At 39.0% G+C, this 16,894-nt stretch overlaps 1 protein-coding gene across 1 annotated transcript in view; it reads right to left on the reverse strand.

Moving 5' to 3' along the window:
• Window positions 1-16,894, reverse strand: part of ARFGEF1 (ADP ribosylation factor guanine nucleotide exchange factor 1) — a 129,047-nt gene that overhangs the window by 8,072 nt on the left and 104,081 nt on the right. The window contains 11 exon segments of the mRNA XM_027561117.1: window positions 789-921; window positions 2,732-2,804; window positions 3,378-3,516; window positions 3,596-3,731; window positions 6,031-6,160; window positions 9,039-9,169; window positions 9,968-10,128; window positions 11,139-11,311; window positions 11,453-11,604; window positions 11,957-12,126; window positions 12,214-12,254. Of these exon segments, the coding sequence (XP_027416918.1) occupies window positions 789-921; window positions 2,732-2,804; window positions 3,378-3,516; window positions 3,596-3,731; window positions 6,031-6,160; window positions 9,039-9,169; window positions 9,968-10,128; window positions 11,139-11,311; window positions 11,453-11,604; window positions 11,957-12,126; window positions 12,214-12,254 (1,439 nt within the window).

Genomic DNA, 16,894 nt, shown 5'->3' on the forward strand with positions numbered 1-16,894 from the left:
CTCAACACCAACCAACCCAATTAAAAATTAGCAAAGGACACGAATAAGTATTTCTCCAAAAATGATTACAAATGGCCAAAAAGCACATGAAAAAATACTCAACATCAATCAATCAGGAAATGTAGAGTAAAACCACAATGAGACAACATTTTATACCCACTAGGATGGCTATTATTAAGAAGAGAAAAAGAAGCCTGAAATGTTCGTGAGCATGTGGATAAAATGGAATTGCTGGTGGGAATATAAAATTGTGCAGCCACTGTGGAACACATTTCCCGTTTTCCTCCAGGAAGGAGGCTGTCTTCTCAGTGTTGTTAACTTTTGTTCAGTAAATGAAACTGAACCAATTTAGTGAAAAACAAGGGAGTCCTCCTTCTTTGTGAAAAGAACTAAAGGTGAGGGAGGTGCAGAGGAGCACCGGGGTTGGGGGGCAGCAGGGTTGGGGGGCAGCAGAGTGCTCCTTGGACGCCCTGGCCGCTATCTCCCCTCTTGATGAGGACAGAGGAAGACCTGTTAGGCCCCTCTTCTGCAGGAAGAATCCCCACATGCTTGTAACAAACACCAGCTGAGAGCACTGTAGGAAAAAAATGAGCCTTGCAGGTGGCAGCAGAGTCCTGACCACCTCCAAGACAGCCTCTATCAGGGATGTCCAAGCTGCGGCAAACTCAGTAATAAAGTGACCGTATAACCAACTACAGTATGTGTGTGTGAGTAAAAGCAAAACTTTCATTTATAAAGTCTTGCATACACAAAACAAAATACACAATTGATTGAGAGAAATAACTCACTTGCTGTGGGTTTAATTTTGCTGATTTCTTCATTCACAGTAGAGACAGAAGCCAACGGAGCTTGCTGTCTATTATCTGCAGATCTTGGTTGAATAGAATCATGAATATCTACAGATTTCTGTGATATTGTATCCTAATAAAAAAAAATTCATTTTAAGTACAACAAATAAAGCTTAATGATGAAAACAGTTTCTATTACATTGTCTTTAAAAACATAATTTACATTGTGTGCCTATGAAAATGACAGGGCACACACTGCAATAATGGACATAATGGGAAAAGTATCTAATATCACTACACACATATAAGAGCCAGTAATCTTTTAAAGAAAAGCTTACTTTCTGACCCTCACTGAGATCAGGCCTGACAGCACTTAAGGGCAACAGATAAAAACTCTAAGCTTCACTGTGTGGCAAAACTTGTCGGCGATATCCATGAACTGTCATGAAATCCAAACAGAACGTGTGCAGTGGGTGCGGTCTGCGCACACTTAGTGCAGGCTGAGCCCAGGAAAGCTCTGTGAAGGAAGGGTGTTCTGTCACCCCAGACCCGCATCCAGAAACGTCAGTGAGAAGGTGGCCAACAAGGAGACTGGCCCTGCAGAGAAGCTGACAGGTCCACAGAACCACACCAGAGTCCAGTTCCAGCTACGTGTAGCCTTGGGAAAGTCAGGAATCTAGTTCTTAGGCTGAGGTTTTCTGGTCTGAAAATGAAGACGACACTTTCTTTGTAGGTTGTGGAGGATTTGGTAGTAAATGCAAGGCACTTGCGGTGTCAGACGGTATGTGGTGGCTGACAAGACTACTCTGCCAGCCCCACCTGGTTCCAGCATGAGACCAGAAGCAGAGCCAGGGCAGCTGCAGGTCTCAGACAGACCCAAGGAAAGACTGTGAAGATCACTGCCGGCCTCCACAAGTGACCCTTTTTATTTCTTTCAGTTTTTGCTTTTGGAATGAGAATCTTTACCCATGCTTGCCCACCGTTGTATTTTGCAAGGGGTCATTTATTTTACAGGTTCACGGATACACAGAAATTTTACTCCGGAACAGACTATGTACCTGATCTAGATGACTTAGAGGCCAAGATCTGGAACTTCTGATACGATGATATTTACATGAGATTTTGACTTAGTGCTGATGCTACAATAAATTGAGACTTTGGGGATGTTGTGACGGGATAAATGTCTTAGCCCAGAAGACAGACATGAATTTTGGGGCACCAGAGGGTAGACTGCAGTGGGCTAAATAGTGGCCCCAAAAAGCTAAGTCCAAGTCCTAACCTTTGGTACTTATGAAGGCTACATGGAAATAGGGTCTTCAGAATTAAGGAACTGTGAGGTCATTCTGAATTTAGGGTGGACCCTAAATCTAATGACTAGTGTCCTTAAAAGAGAGATCTGATACACAGATCTGACTTTACACAGCTATGTAAAGATGGAGGCTGTGAATGGGGTGATGTGTGTACAAGCCAAGGAACAGCGGGGGTTGTCAGCAGCCAGTAGAAGCTAGAGGCAGCAAACCCGGGGGAGGAGTGTGGCCCTGCTGATGCCTTCAGTTTGGACCTCTGGCCCCCAGAACCGTGAGCGAATAAACTGCTGCTGCTTTAAGCTGCTAAGTTTATTAGTAATTTGTGACCACATGCCCAGGAAACAAATATCCAGGGTGAGGGTCTGCTGGAATTCTTTATACTGCTTTTCCAACTTTTCTCTACGGTAAAATTTTTATCAAAATTTGATGTTTAAACAATATCCAATAACGTCTGCAACTTGGCATGTACACCCTTATGTAAATTGGTATCGTGCAGGCACTTGAGAAATCATTTGAATCTTCATCTCAGAACCATCTATATTTTACACCATCTTTCTAAAGGATCTGCCCCATGGTAAAATTTCTTATCATGAATAGTCCAATGATTTAAACTAGGATTGATTTATTTAAACTTACCAACTGGTTTTCACTCACAGGAGATGGGGTTGGGGGAGCAGTTTCTCCAGAAATGGGACGCCAGGTCAAGAGCCTTTGAAATACCAAAACCATACCAATCACTGAGAGCGTGAGACATGCCACAGCCAACACACTTTGGAATAAAATAAGCTGGGGAAGTTCAAGTTGTCCTACAAATGATTCAGGTGCCATAAACCGTCAGGCAGCAGGACTATGTCTTACTTTCCCCACTAGTACAAACTCACCTATGAGTCAATTCCAAACTTAACCCTCAGAATAGGATAACAAATAACTACGAAATGCAGTAGTTTAAAGTGTTTACAAATAAAGTTTTCTTAGACTATTTACAGTAACTAAAATAAATGCTGAGATTTTTTAAAAATTCAGAACCACTGCTTGGTTTAATCTGCATGAATAAAATCTCATAAAAGTACTTCATTGTGACCCAAATTTGGATGATGAGACTAAAGGTTCTGGTTTATAAAACAACTGATGTATTTGTTATGGTTTATAGGAGTTTGGTCTGTAATAAACACAAATTCGTAGAACACTGAGCTATCTGACAAAGCATTCGCTATGAGGAATCACTAGTTACTACCAAGTCTTCTATGCCCTTCATTCGATACAAAGCGGTGTAAAATCTTACGCATGTGGGATTGTGGTTTTGAAGATGTCCAGTGTGCAGTTGCACGTTTTATCCCAGATTTCTAGTGTGAATTTTTCACCATTCAGAATAACAACATTCTCTAAGCAGTTTGTACCAGATCGTGCCAACTGCTCATTGTCTGGAAAAGAAAAGAGCAATTCATTTGTGTATCACCAGGGGCACATTTAACACTGTGTTATTTACTGGGACAGACCTACCTTGCTGCACACACCAGTAGAGCTGGGCAAAAATGTCATCCAAAAGCACATCACTGAGCACTTCTAAGTACTGGGTGAACACGTCACAGATCGCATAGAGTGCATGATTGCATGTTGTCGTCATCCATTCGGCTTTCTACAAGGGAGACAGTAATCACACGGAGGTCAGGCCACTCATTAGTTTCTAGAAGTTACAAAGAAAATGTTTGCATATTTAAAAAAGACTGTCCATGTTCCTTTCAGAGTGCTTAACTCCCTCTAGAATATACTCACCTCAACTTCATATCTGATACCTATTTCTCATTATCTCATAAATCTATGCATAGAATAACTATTTTCTGCACTGTTTTGATTATAAAAAACCATCACTGCATTGTCCTGTTATTAGTGTCTGCTACTGAAAAGTCATAGCATTAACTGCAACAGTTGGTCTTGCTCCAGAATATGACAGAACATGGGAAAAAAATAAGAGGAAGGAAATGATAAGAATTTTCCAAGTGGGGTTAGCATAGATTTAAAATAAAACTGGTGTAAGTAATTTATTTTTCTCAAATGGACTAATCTGATTCATTCATTCATGGTTTAATGCCCCTGCATAAACATATGTCTACTTAATAACATGTTTTAAGTAAGAGCCTACCGGTAGATCTAAAGTAAAATCTTCTGCAGGTCAGAGAGGCCCCCAAATTTGCATTTAACACACTATATGGAACAAAATGCAAAGACCTGATGTTCTCTCCCCACAAACACTGAAACACATTCTGTAACTGGTTTGTAGTAAAAGACCTAATTAAACTTAAAAGCTTTTGCACAGCAAAGGAATCAAACAAACAAACAAAAAAACACCCTCAGAATGAGAGAAAATATCTGCAAAGGAAGCAACTGACAATGGACTGGTGGTGGTTCAGTAGCTCAGTCATGTCCGACTCTTGTGACCCCATGGACTGTAGCCCTCCAGGCTCCTCTGTCCATGGGATTTTCCAGGCAAGAATACTGGAGTGGATTGCCATTTCCTTCTCCAGAGGATCTTCCCGACCCAGGAATTGAACCCAGGTCTTCTGCATTGCAGGCAGATTCTTTACCGATTGAGCTATGAGGGTAGCCCGACAAGGGATTAATCTCCAAAATATACGAGCAGCTCACACAGCTCAATATCAAAAAACAAATGGACAGAAGATCTAAAGAAACATTTCTCCAAAGAAGACATACAGATGGCCAAAAAGCACATTAAAAAATTCTCAACATCATTAGTTATCAGAGAAATGCAAATCAAAACTATCATGAAGTATCACTTCAGGCCGGTCAGAATGGCCATCATCAAAAAAGTCTACAAATTACAAACGCGGAGAAGGCACGTAGAAAAGCAGATTCTCTTTCATAGTTGGTGGGAGTGCAAATTGGTGCAGCCACTATGGAGAAGAGTATGGAGGTTCCTTAAAACTAAAAATAGAGCTACGGCTACCAGAGGACCCAGCAATCCCATTCCTGGGCATATATCTGGAAAAAAACATGATCCGAAAGGATACATGTACCCTGATATTCACTGCAGCACTGTTTACAACAGCCAGGACAAGGAAGCAACCTAGATGTCCATCAACAGGAGAGTGGATAAAGACAATGTGGTGCATATGTGTATCAGTCCTAAAAAGGAATGAAATACTGTCATCTGCAGGAACATGGAAGGACCTGGAGACTGTTGTATTGAGAGAAGTCACAGAAAGACAAACACCATATGGTATCACTTACATGTGGAATCGGAAAAAAAGGGTACAAGTGAGCTTATCTACAAAAACAGATACAGAGGTACAGATGCAGGAAACAAACTATGGTTACCAGGGAGTTGGGGGCGGGTGGGGAGAGGGATAAACTGGGAGATTGGGATTGACATATATATACTACTACGTATAAGTAGATAACCAATGAGAATCTGAACATTAGTTACTGAACATTACAGGAACTCTACTTAATACTCCGTAATGGTCTATATGGGAAAGGAATCACCATGAGTGAGTAGATGTATAAATGAATCACTGCTGTAAAGCAGAAACCAACACAATATTGTAAATCAACCATACTCCAAAAATTAAAACAATTAAAAGACACTGAAATAAATAAAACTTACCATGTATTCTTTATTCAATTTAGAATAATAAGTCACTATGAATACTAAGTAGAACTACTGATGTTTTAGCTGTGACAGTATTAAAATGAGGAAAAGATACTGAAAGTTCAACAAAAATACCGAAAACCTTAACTCACTTCTATTGTCAAAGCTGCACTGTTTTGATGACAGAAAACATGCTACAAAGATATACTACTATATCATAATGCCTCAAAGAAGAAATCTCTAGGATTTTTTTTCTGTTTACTGTGCTTAATCTGAAATACTAAAATGTATTAGGAAAAAAGAACCTTTTGACTTGAAAATCTCTTACCTCTGTCTGCTGTTCTGGTAATTTCATGTTGTCAAAGATTCTGAAAACAATTCTAAATAAATCCTGCCACCAGTGTTTTTCATAAGTGTAGCCGTAAGTTTTCATTATTTCAAACATTACTGTTAAACCCCTAAAATGAAAAACTATAGTTAGAAACGCTAGCATACTACATCAGTTATCTCCTTCCTAAAATAGATTTTTATGTTAGTTCACAAAGTTACTGAAAGCTAAGTTTAAAACAATTGATACTAAACTTTTAAGAAATTTAGGTTGTAAACAGGTTTTTTTTTGGATTGTTTAGGGAAAAACTCCAAAGGCCCTGGCCTTCAGTTTTTTATTTTTCTTCTACTCCCACTCCATCATTGCAGCATTTAAAAAATGTACACGGGAACTACACAGTGAGAAAGATTATAATTTCGGTGAATACTAATTCGGTGGCTCTATGACCACAGAAGAAAGTATACTGATATGTTTAAGAACAAATAAAATTAGATTTTGGAAAATCTTTTTCAAAGAACTATAGGAATTTTTAGCTAATACCCCACTTGTTCATGTAGTATCCTCAAACTAAAGGACTTCTCAAACTAATTCACTAAGACCCCCACTCATGGGGGCAGGGTGTCTGTCTACTCCCAGCCGCGTGCCAGGCCAGGGCAGCATGTGCCACACAGGGCGCACAGTGAAGTGTTCCCTGAGAATAAGCTGCTTTAGCATTCCATTCATTCTCTTCTGAATAAGTGTTAAAACTGAAACTCAAAATTGCCTTCTGATTCCTTATTATCCTTCTTGAAATAATGCCTTCATATAACCATTAAAAAGCTTGATCTTTTCTCTCTCGTTAAATTTCTTCTAAGAAAATATAGGTACCCTTCCACTTAGAAAAGGTTTGTATTTCCCAAAGTCTGGTCATAAGTCAGAACAATATTTCCTGTGAAACACTCCTTGAGGACTTGAGGGCTCCCTGAGATGGTCTAGCTCATTTGCTGCAATGCTACCCCCTGGGCCTGGTACCAATACACGCGTGGTACACAGTAACACGCGATTGTTCAACGGATGTAAAATAACATTACAGTAGTTTGGTCCTAAGGCAAGTTAAGTTTGTTTGCTCTGTAAGATACCTAATGTGTAAAACTACAGTAAAGGAATTTCTGTGGAAGAAACACACTGTATGTTTCCCAGAAAACCCTGTTTGAGTTCCATGCCCGCCCCCCACGCCCCCTCCACACAGACACAATGAGACAGGCTGGTTCTTCCTCCCACTCCAAGTAACTGGACGCTGAATAGCTCCCTGTGGCTGGGCTGAGCAGGCGTGAACATCCTGCTTCTTGCAGGCCCCCAGAGCAAACACAGATCCACAGAGGTTCTCAAGGCTTTTCACCTATCGAAGGAGTTCTGCTGAATATTTAAGTTGCTGGTATACGGAAAAGAATATGGAGGGCTCTAAGTTAATTATTTAACCCTAAATCTACAGAATTTTGAGGGACTCAAATGAGAATGCATGTGAAAGTACTCTATAATTAGTGTGTTATACAAATCGCAGTGCTGCATTTTTAGATGTAATTGAAATAACTCCTTTACAAATCCTGGAGTGAGGTAAGAAAATCAAAGCCATCCCTGGACAAAGCTTACTCACATTTTCTCTCTCTTTACCACCTAGAACACTTATTTTCTCTTCTTAAGAACTAAACCCATCCATAATCTGAACACAGGATACAGTGAAAAGCAAGGTGGCATGGTCCCAGACAAGGACAGGTAAGAGACTAAGAAAGCAGGTCCGTTTGTCCCCCGCCAAAGAGATTTCTACAAATAAATACGGGCAGGGAGGGAGTGCTGAGTTTCTGTGACTTTCACTTACCACATGAAGTTGCTCTACTGAAGTGGTGGACATCTGAGAGTGGTATATATAATCAATTAGGGGCTAGCTTGAATTTTATCAAGCTTCCTAACAGGTCCACTGACAAAAACTCCTCAGGGCCTAAATGTGAAATGAATGTCAAATGTGCTTGTGATGACTAAATTCTGTGACAAGTTTCCAAGATTTGAGAATATTTTGCATTATTTTAAAGTTCGTAAGAATCTGTTGCAACAAATAACACTCTAAAAACAAAAAACTTCTTAGGCTATAAAACAAATTTAATGGCAACCCACTCCAGTGTTCTTGCCTGGAGAATCCCAGGGACGGGGGAGCCTGGTGGGCTGCCGTCTCTGGGGTTGCACAGAGTCGGACACGACTGAAGCGACTTAGCAGCAGCAGGGATGGGTGTGGTTCTGGCATAAGAGGAGGGAGGAAGGAGAGATTCATCCTTTTATTACATTCTATCACTGATTTGTTACAAGTCTATACTACCTTTCTGATGTCCTGCTGACAGATATTAGGATACTCAAGTTGGTCATTTCAATTTGGCAGTCAAAAATACAGAGTGAGAAAAACTACATTATGGGATTGCTAAGAACGCTAACAAATTCCTAACAAGTTCTTGTGAGTATAAAATGTGTGCACCGAGCACTTGTCTGCTTATACCACACCCACAGCAGTTTCTTTACAAATGCACTGGGCAGTCATACAGATCTTTCATTGAGATTATACTTTTGAAAGAGTTCTTTTTCAACAGGCCTATGTTACTCAAAACTAGGTTACTGGCCAGTCTTCAAAGAGAAATGGTTCTTTACCTAAAAGCCACCAGGGACATGCATTTGGAAATTCTTTTCTCATTCATCAGAAAATAAAGTTTGGGACTAACTTCAATTTCTGATTGGAAACAAAAGTATGAAAAGACAGAATGTGTAAATTAACACGGACTCTAAAATTCAAACTTGGAAACAATCAAAATTTAAGGAAAAGTAATCTATTTCCCTTTTTTGTTGCTCTATTTAACATATTTTAAAATTTGCCTATGTAGTAATTACTATATTTGATCAAGTTAAACTTATGTTCACATAAGAAAGGTGAATTTGATTAAGGTCAAAATAACCCTTGCAAAGTTTTAATTACAAATACTGATTGTTACCTGGTTCTTACATCTAATTTGCATCTATTGATGATACATGATAACTCGAAGAGAATTGGGAACCAGCCTCTCACCCACACTCTGTCTTCAGGTGCCACATTCATGTCATCACTTGTGTACTCCTTGAAAGCCTTAAAAAGAAAGGCGGGTTTATTAAAGACAAGGCATTAACACCTATATACATTTCTCCAAAGCAGTTCTTAAATAAACACTTTGCAAATCAAAAATGAGCAATTTGATTAAAAAACACTTATAAAAAGATGGAGATTATAACTGCCTACAGAGCATGGAATAGAGTCCAAAAGCTGCTTTCAGCTCCAACTCCATCATCAGCTTTCCATTGCAGGCATTTAAGTGGTTATAACATCACACAGCCACACTACCACACTGGGGAGGTGTGCGGATCGAACACACCACAGGTCCATGTCAGCATGTGACACAAAATCTATGAAGCCATCTTTTCTCCTAATGACAGTTACAAAGATATGCAAGTCAAAGCTGGCTGCCAGCTTGCCAATTCAAGCTTTCACTCCAGTGCTTACAACCACACTCACCCACAGTTACCTTCAGTGCTGCAGAGCTTGACACACACAAAAGAGTGTATCAAGGTAATGGCTGAACACACAGGCTTGGGTTCAGATCCTGTCTCCTTCACTATCCCTATGAGCAGGGGCACGTTTTGAGCTTCTTTGTGCCTCAGATTCCTTATTTAATGGGGCTATAACACAATCTATCCCATAAAGCTGTTACTGAAAATTAAACAAGTTTTTACATGTGAAACACTCAGAAAAATACCCTGTCTTCAATAAATGTGACAACTCAAGATAATTTTGAAAAATGCTTCATATCCCCTAGATTCCCAAATAAACTTAGATCTCAGACTAGAAATAAATGCTAAATCACATTTTGTTTACTAAACGATGCTATACCTGAGGTCTATCAGACACGTATTTTGCACAATGGCGAATAAGTCGAATTGCTTCCATACTTGTATCTGGGAAAGCTGCATTGCACGCAAATTCAGACAAACATTTCACTGCATCCTGGAAAGAATCAATGGTCGCTGGAAAGTGTTTTTCAAACACAAGGGCTATAAGGGAGAAAAATATATCCAAATAAAGATTTTCAATTATTCCTAATTATACCCAAATATACCAAGCTCTAGATATAATGGATACTTCTTGAAGGTTAAGGGTTTTGATTCCAAAAGATATGGGTTCCAAAGTCTGTCTTGACCAGTCACCTGACTGCCATGGGTAGTGGGAACAGCAAGATAAGCCTGTGTTTTGTTTTTACTATAAACCCAGCACCTAACGGAGACTGGAACACTCAAATGGTAAAGAATCCACCTGCAATGCAGGAGACCTGAGTTCAATACCCGGGTGAGGAAGGTTCCCTGGAGAAGGGCATGGCAACCCACTCCAGTATTCTTGCCTGGCAAATTCCATGGACAGAGGAGCCTGGGAGGCAAGTCTATGGGGTTGCAAAGAGTCAGACATGACTTAACGACTAAACGACAACAAAGTGCTTATCATTAGCACAATATTGAATTTATTAAATTTAAGCAAACAACAAATGATAGCTATGGTGATGTCATCACTCTTGATGTTGATGACAACGATGGTCATTATCATCTTCTAAGAGAGGCTTAATGAACATCTTAGGTGTTTCCAAGTCAAAGGAGGCTGTGTAGTACAGTATCAGAAACAAAGGCTATGTCTTAAGACTCTGGTTTTGTGCCTCAATCCATCACTCATTAGTTTTGTGTCTTTAGACAAATTACATAACCTCACTCGATCTGCATTTCTGTATCTAATTAAAAAAAAAGATAATAAAGATATTTTTCTCATACAGTTATTGTGAAAATTGAAGAAAATACATGCAAAGTGCTTACAGTGCTTGCCATGCAGTAAACATTCAATAAATGTTAACTATAATATTATAATAATGGTAATACTATCACTTTTTACTCTGCTTCTATAGGCAAAACTTGGTAAAGCCCATGACAAGCCAATAATCTTACACTTGAGCTATCCTCTGAACACACTGAAGTTGTGTTGTGCTGTGTTCTAACTTCAACAGAGCTTAGGGGATACTCACTGACAATATGTCCTGTTGTCTGGAATGCAAGCTCAACTATGCTTTCATCTTGATCCGATGCAGCAAGATGAAATACAGAGAAGATGTTTTTCCATCCGGACCGAATGTTAGCAGCTTGAGAGTTAACCATCTGCGCTATACACCGTACAACCATATCGCGAATTGTTGGAGACCTAAAATAGTAATATAATTGCTTGGATAAATCTCAGGTTTCCCCCTCCCCTCTTCTCTTCTGTTCCACCCCCATCACCCCACCCACTACTGTGGAAAATACACTATTTTCCTGATGTTAAGCAGTTCAACAAATATAATACCTGTTCCGTTTCATTATATGTTCAAAAGGTCTTAAGAAATCCTTCTGGAATCTGAAATTAGCAAGCTCCCCTTTCTCTAAGAACTTCATTGACAGCTGCCTCAGGGAGTCTACTGCGAAAATAGCTACATCTTCATTAGGATTACAGCCAACCTGCAACAGCAACAGAAATACAGGATGCTAATTATCAGCAGAAAAATCGGTAATTTTCCAGAAAAATATATCATTAATAGCAAAGACAGGTAAATCCAAAGATTCTGCATAGCGGCACTAAGTATGCTAACAATATTTCTCAACAAGAAGAACATATTTTAACTAAATTCTTAAAACCTAGAACAATTATTTCTAGAAGAAAAAATAAGACAAAGTGTTTTCTAATCTAATTACAAAAAAATGTAATAAAAAACTGATTAGAAAGGAAAAAGGCCTCTCAACTAGATTATGGTAAGGGAATTTTAAACAAAAAAAATTACAAATTAAGCAAATTGTATAATTACTCAAATACCTTATTAAAATGATCTCCAATAACTTCCCAAATTCGAGACCACTGCAATCTTATTCTTCCCATGTTGTAATATGATATTTCTACTATTTTTTGCAGACTAAACATTCTTGGATGCGTAGTAGAAAGTAATTCATCCATAGACACAGCACAGAGCCAACGGACAAAATCCACTGTAATAGAAATAGATTAACATTTACTTTAAAGCTTAAAGTCTTTTAGCCCAAAAGTCAGTTTTTTAACTGAATGTACATACTTACCAATGGCATTTCCATCTAGCCTTGTGGACCCTGTAAATATTCTAAAGAAAAAACAAAAATCACAATGCAAAAATTTATAAAGTCTCACTTCTGATCTATCAATTCAAAAACAGGTGGCCTAGTTTACTAACTACTTTTATTTGTAACTGAATGTGTACTCTGTACCAGACAGTTTAGTAACAAGTGTAGTTGGAATGTAGCCCCCACCCTTGCACTGAATGATGTTAGAGAATGAATACATTGCTGCAATTTTACTAGTAAATTTATCAACACTAGGATGGGTATTTCATGAGCCTCAAAATAAAACACTATTAATCTGTAAAACTAATAACTGGCATACACAAAACACACTTCTCAATTTTTCTGAGTATTTTACTAGTTTAAACATGTTCTTAAAATGAAAACTTCTACTTTATTTTTATAAATAATGTACATCTGATTTAAAAAACTCATGTTGAATTACAAGCGATGAATAAAACCTTACAAATAGTTTCCAACAGTTTAACTAACACGTAACTAACCCCTTTTCTTAGAGCATTCAAACGTTTAGAGTTAAGCTATGCTATCCAGCTTTGCCCTGCCTTCTTCACTGAGCTCTTTTTCTGTGTTTCGAAGTTTCATAAAAGATTTCAGCATAAACACATTAGTCCTCTTACTTTAAAGTCTGCATTTTTAGCCATGTTCCGAGTTTATAACTAAGGGTCTGATGTAGTGACATCAAGGATAAATTGATATTCCTCAATGTAAACTGTACATGATAGGATTTGGACGATAAAAAGGAAACCTCAAAAGCAGGAGCAGGTCAAACATTAAACTCAGAAACAAAGGGAATCATAGTAACAGTACAGCTACCAGCAATCACAGGGTGGGTACTACCCAAAGTGCTTTATATCTGTATCTACCTATCTATCTATTTATCTATATATCCACTCATATAACAAGCACAGATACCATGAAGTACGTTAGACTCCCAATCTTATCAACACAGAAACTGAGGCACAAAAATATATAACAACTGTCTGAAGATCACAAGGCTAGTACGTACTGCTGCTGCTGCTAAGTCGCTTCAGTCGTGTCCGACTCTGTGCGACCCCATAGACTGAAGCCCACCAGGCTCCCCCGTCCCTGGGATTCTCTAGGCAAGAACACTGGAGTGGGCCGCCATTTCCTTCTCCAATGCGTGAAAGGGAAGAGTGTGAAGTCACTCAGTCGTGTCTGACTCTTAGCGACCCCATGGACTGCAGCCCACCAGGCTCTGCCGTCCATGGGATTTGCCAGGCAAGAGTACTGGAGTGGGGTGCCACTGCCTTCTCCTAGTACGTACTAGAGCCAGTCAAACCAGGGCAGGCTGACCCCAGAGTCCACCCTCTCAACCACCCCACACTTATCTGAGCAAAACAGAATTTAAACATTTACAATACATTCTAGTTTTTTCCTACTACCACAGTCTAAATGTTTTGAGTATATCATGATTTTTCAACCTCTATGCCCTTGAAGGTCTATGCGTCCTGGCAACAGTGAATAATGAAAACAAGAAGGAAAAGCAGCTTAAAAACTGACAAGGTAATAACTCAGAATCTGAACTCCTGCTAAAGAGATATCTTCACATTTCCTCTATTGCTCTTGTGAGTTGAACAAAACAAAAGTTCAAAAATCTGACTGAAAACACTATGGGGGGTGGGGAGGAAGAGTAACAGGGCCTCAGTGAACCTAGTGGTTAGACTGGATCCAGAAATTTAAAATAAAGGCTACAGACCTCTCACATGAACAAAAATGAGAAGTGCTAGACTCTGCATTATGAATGTCATTAGCTGCTTCTCAAACTAGAGGTGTGCTCCTGGAAGGCAGTGGCTATAAAAACCACACCACAAACAGAGTCCAACCTAAACAGTACAAGGGAAACAATAGGAAAAACAGCAAAAGAGACAAAGAACCTTTTTTAAACGAGGACGCAAGTGACAAAGAGCAGGGGAGGAAAGAACAGCAGCAGAGGACTCCAGGAAAGCCACAAGGATCCCTGTGAAGACGGCCAGAGAGAACCGCAAGCAAACAGCCATGCTCTGCAGACAGTGTGAGCAGGGGAGCATCCATCCTGGGAAAGAGCATTTTGATTCCCACTCACTCTGGTAGCCTCTGAGGGGTCACTATATTTCTAGAAATGCTCCATTAAAGATAAGTTATATGGGAGAGCAGAGTGGTCTGGGGAGGCATTCATAGTAAAGCCTTAATATACTAAGGCAGAAAAGAGCTATGCTTCACAACATCAACTATAAAATGGATTCTACACGCCTGTGTGAAAAGCAGAGAACAGACGCATGAGAATCTTATGTGTTAATATTAAAAGACACGCCCCTGAAAAGTACAAGTAGGAAAAAAAGATTGACAGATTTACTGAATTCTTACACATTATGATAGAGATGAAACAATGCAAAAAAAAAAAAAGATGAAACTTGCAGATTCTAGATCAAATCAACTTTAAGCTGTACGCAACACACAGGCAGATGAAATGACTGCGTATCTAAAGTTTTCATAGTGAAAATATCAGAGGTAACACTTATGGCTTAGACTCAATTGAAAGACGTTTATGAGAAAACAGGGAGGAGTAGTGCATATTTTCTGATAGGTGACAGAATATTCCAAAGTGTGGGACAGGTCAATATAAAGCCAGATCTGGTGTGCTTAAAAAACAATAATTAAAGAAAAAACTATGGTGCTACATGACTTTTGACTTTCAGGGGTAAATCGTTCCTAGATAAAATCCACCCCCGCGAAGTTGAGTAACATTTAAGAAATAGCTGGTTTAACAACGCCTAGAAAATGTTTTCCTAGCAAATCCGAGAGGATCAGGGACTCCAGGTTAAAGTGCCTTTATACTCTTAAGTTCTAATAATACAGGATTCCAAACACAAAAGTGAAGATAATCAGAAAATTTTACCATTTTAAAGCTTTTGATGGAATCAAACATTTTTCCATTAAAAAACAGAACCTATATATAATTAAGCAAAGAATTATCATTTTCATTTTGCATGTTTAGTTCTTATACTTATCACAACAGATTATTCAGAACAATAGGCCTAAGGTCAGAAAAACGTTTTTGCTGAACAAGTGCGGGACTTTCAAGGATGATGCCTGACAATACTCTCAAGCACCATCTTGACTACCAGGGCTGTCTCACTGAGTTAGCCTATGGAATCAGAATATCACAAATAAAAAATTAACTCAGATACTCAGAAAGAAATTCAGAAGCGATTTAATGAGAACTGTGATACGTACCACATAAGAATAATATAAATCCTGCAACAAATCAAAGATGTAATTTTTGATGCTTTCACTATAAGGTAAAATGTAAATACTCAGGTTGTGCATAAAAGTGTGGACCCTGAATTTATGTTGTAAAAGTATCTGGTGACGATGAGTTTGAGACAGTGACGTACTAATAGAATTTGTGCTAAGACTCCTCTGAAATTGCACAAACTCTTAAAATGGAGACGCAGATCACCTGTTCAAATGAGTGACATGTTTCTCTGCAGCCAAGTGGCCAGCTAGGTAAATCAGAACTGGCTCTGATCACATGAAGTATGCTATGGCAACAAGACTAGTAAGTAAAATTCGACTCTTGTCTGGCAGATTCTCCTAACAGTGATGATGTGCTTTTGGGTGGCTAGAAAACCATCTGGAGGAGGTCTACCCTGGCAGCAGCAGGACAGACACTACAGTGCTCTGGAGCTGCACACACGGGCAGACAGGCCGAGAGGCTGAGGGCACCCCTGCCGCTATTCCTCAGGCTCTCTGCTGATGAGAGTGTCACTGTAATCATCACGACCAGACTGGCCTGGCTGCGGGAAGGAGCAAGTTACCTGATTCCCCTCGTCTCAGCTTCCTCATCTGTAAATTGAGGACAGTGATAATACGTATCTTATAGGCTACTAAGATGATTAAATGAAGTAACACATGGAAAGCACCTTTTCTGTTTAATATAATCAGTTATACATACATCCACTTTTTAAAAAAATTCCCTTCCCAGAGAGCACTCTGAAAAGCACATGTTAAGCCTCAGAGTTATATAGTAGATATAAAATGATACACAATCTTTTTTCAACCATCACAAGAGAAAGGCAAATTAAGCCCCTCCCTCCACCCCTCCACCCCCAAAAAGCAAGTGGGCACATGGACACTAAGAATTCTTTCCAAGTAAGAAGTTCCAGGGAGTACTGCCAGGGTCAGTAACAACTAAACACTCTAGTTCCATCTAAGAGCAAAAAGTTTTCATCTACAGCAAAGTAAAATAATAGATCAGCAGGAGTCTCTCAGCATCAGGAAAGATTACAATACACACTGTGTTTTTGACAGTTCCCATCAGAAGTGTTAAAATGTAACCACCAGTGTTACAAAATGTTTCAATTATTTGGGCATCCATATGGAAAATATTCATATTCTTAAAAAAAAAAAAAAACCTAGACATTATTTTGAATACTGGGGATTTTTAAAATCTAGACTATTCTAAATATTCTAGAATATTCTATAGTAAAACAAACCATAATATATTCTTTTAGAAATATTTAGAAATAGTCTTTTAGAAAACCAGACTAGAGATGAGGAATATCTCTTAATGTATATACTATAAAATATAATTCTCCCCAGTGAGAACTGCCAGCAAACCCCTTCATTTTCCCCATAATGC

Source organism: Bos indicus x Bos taurus, chromosome 14 (assembly GCF_003369695.1).
Source record: "Bos indicus x Bos taurus breed Angus x Brahman F1 hybrid chromosome 14, Bos_hybrid_MaternalHap_v2.0, whole genome shotgun sequence".
In the NCBI taxonomy this organism is placed as follows: Eukaryota; Metazoa; Chordata; class Mammalia; order Artiodactyla; family Bovidae; genus Bos; species Bos indicus x Bos taurus.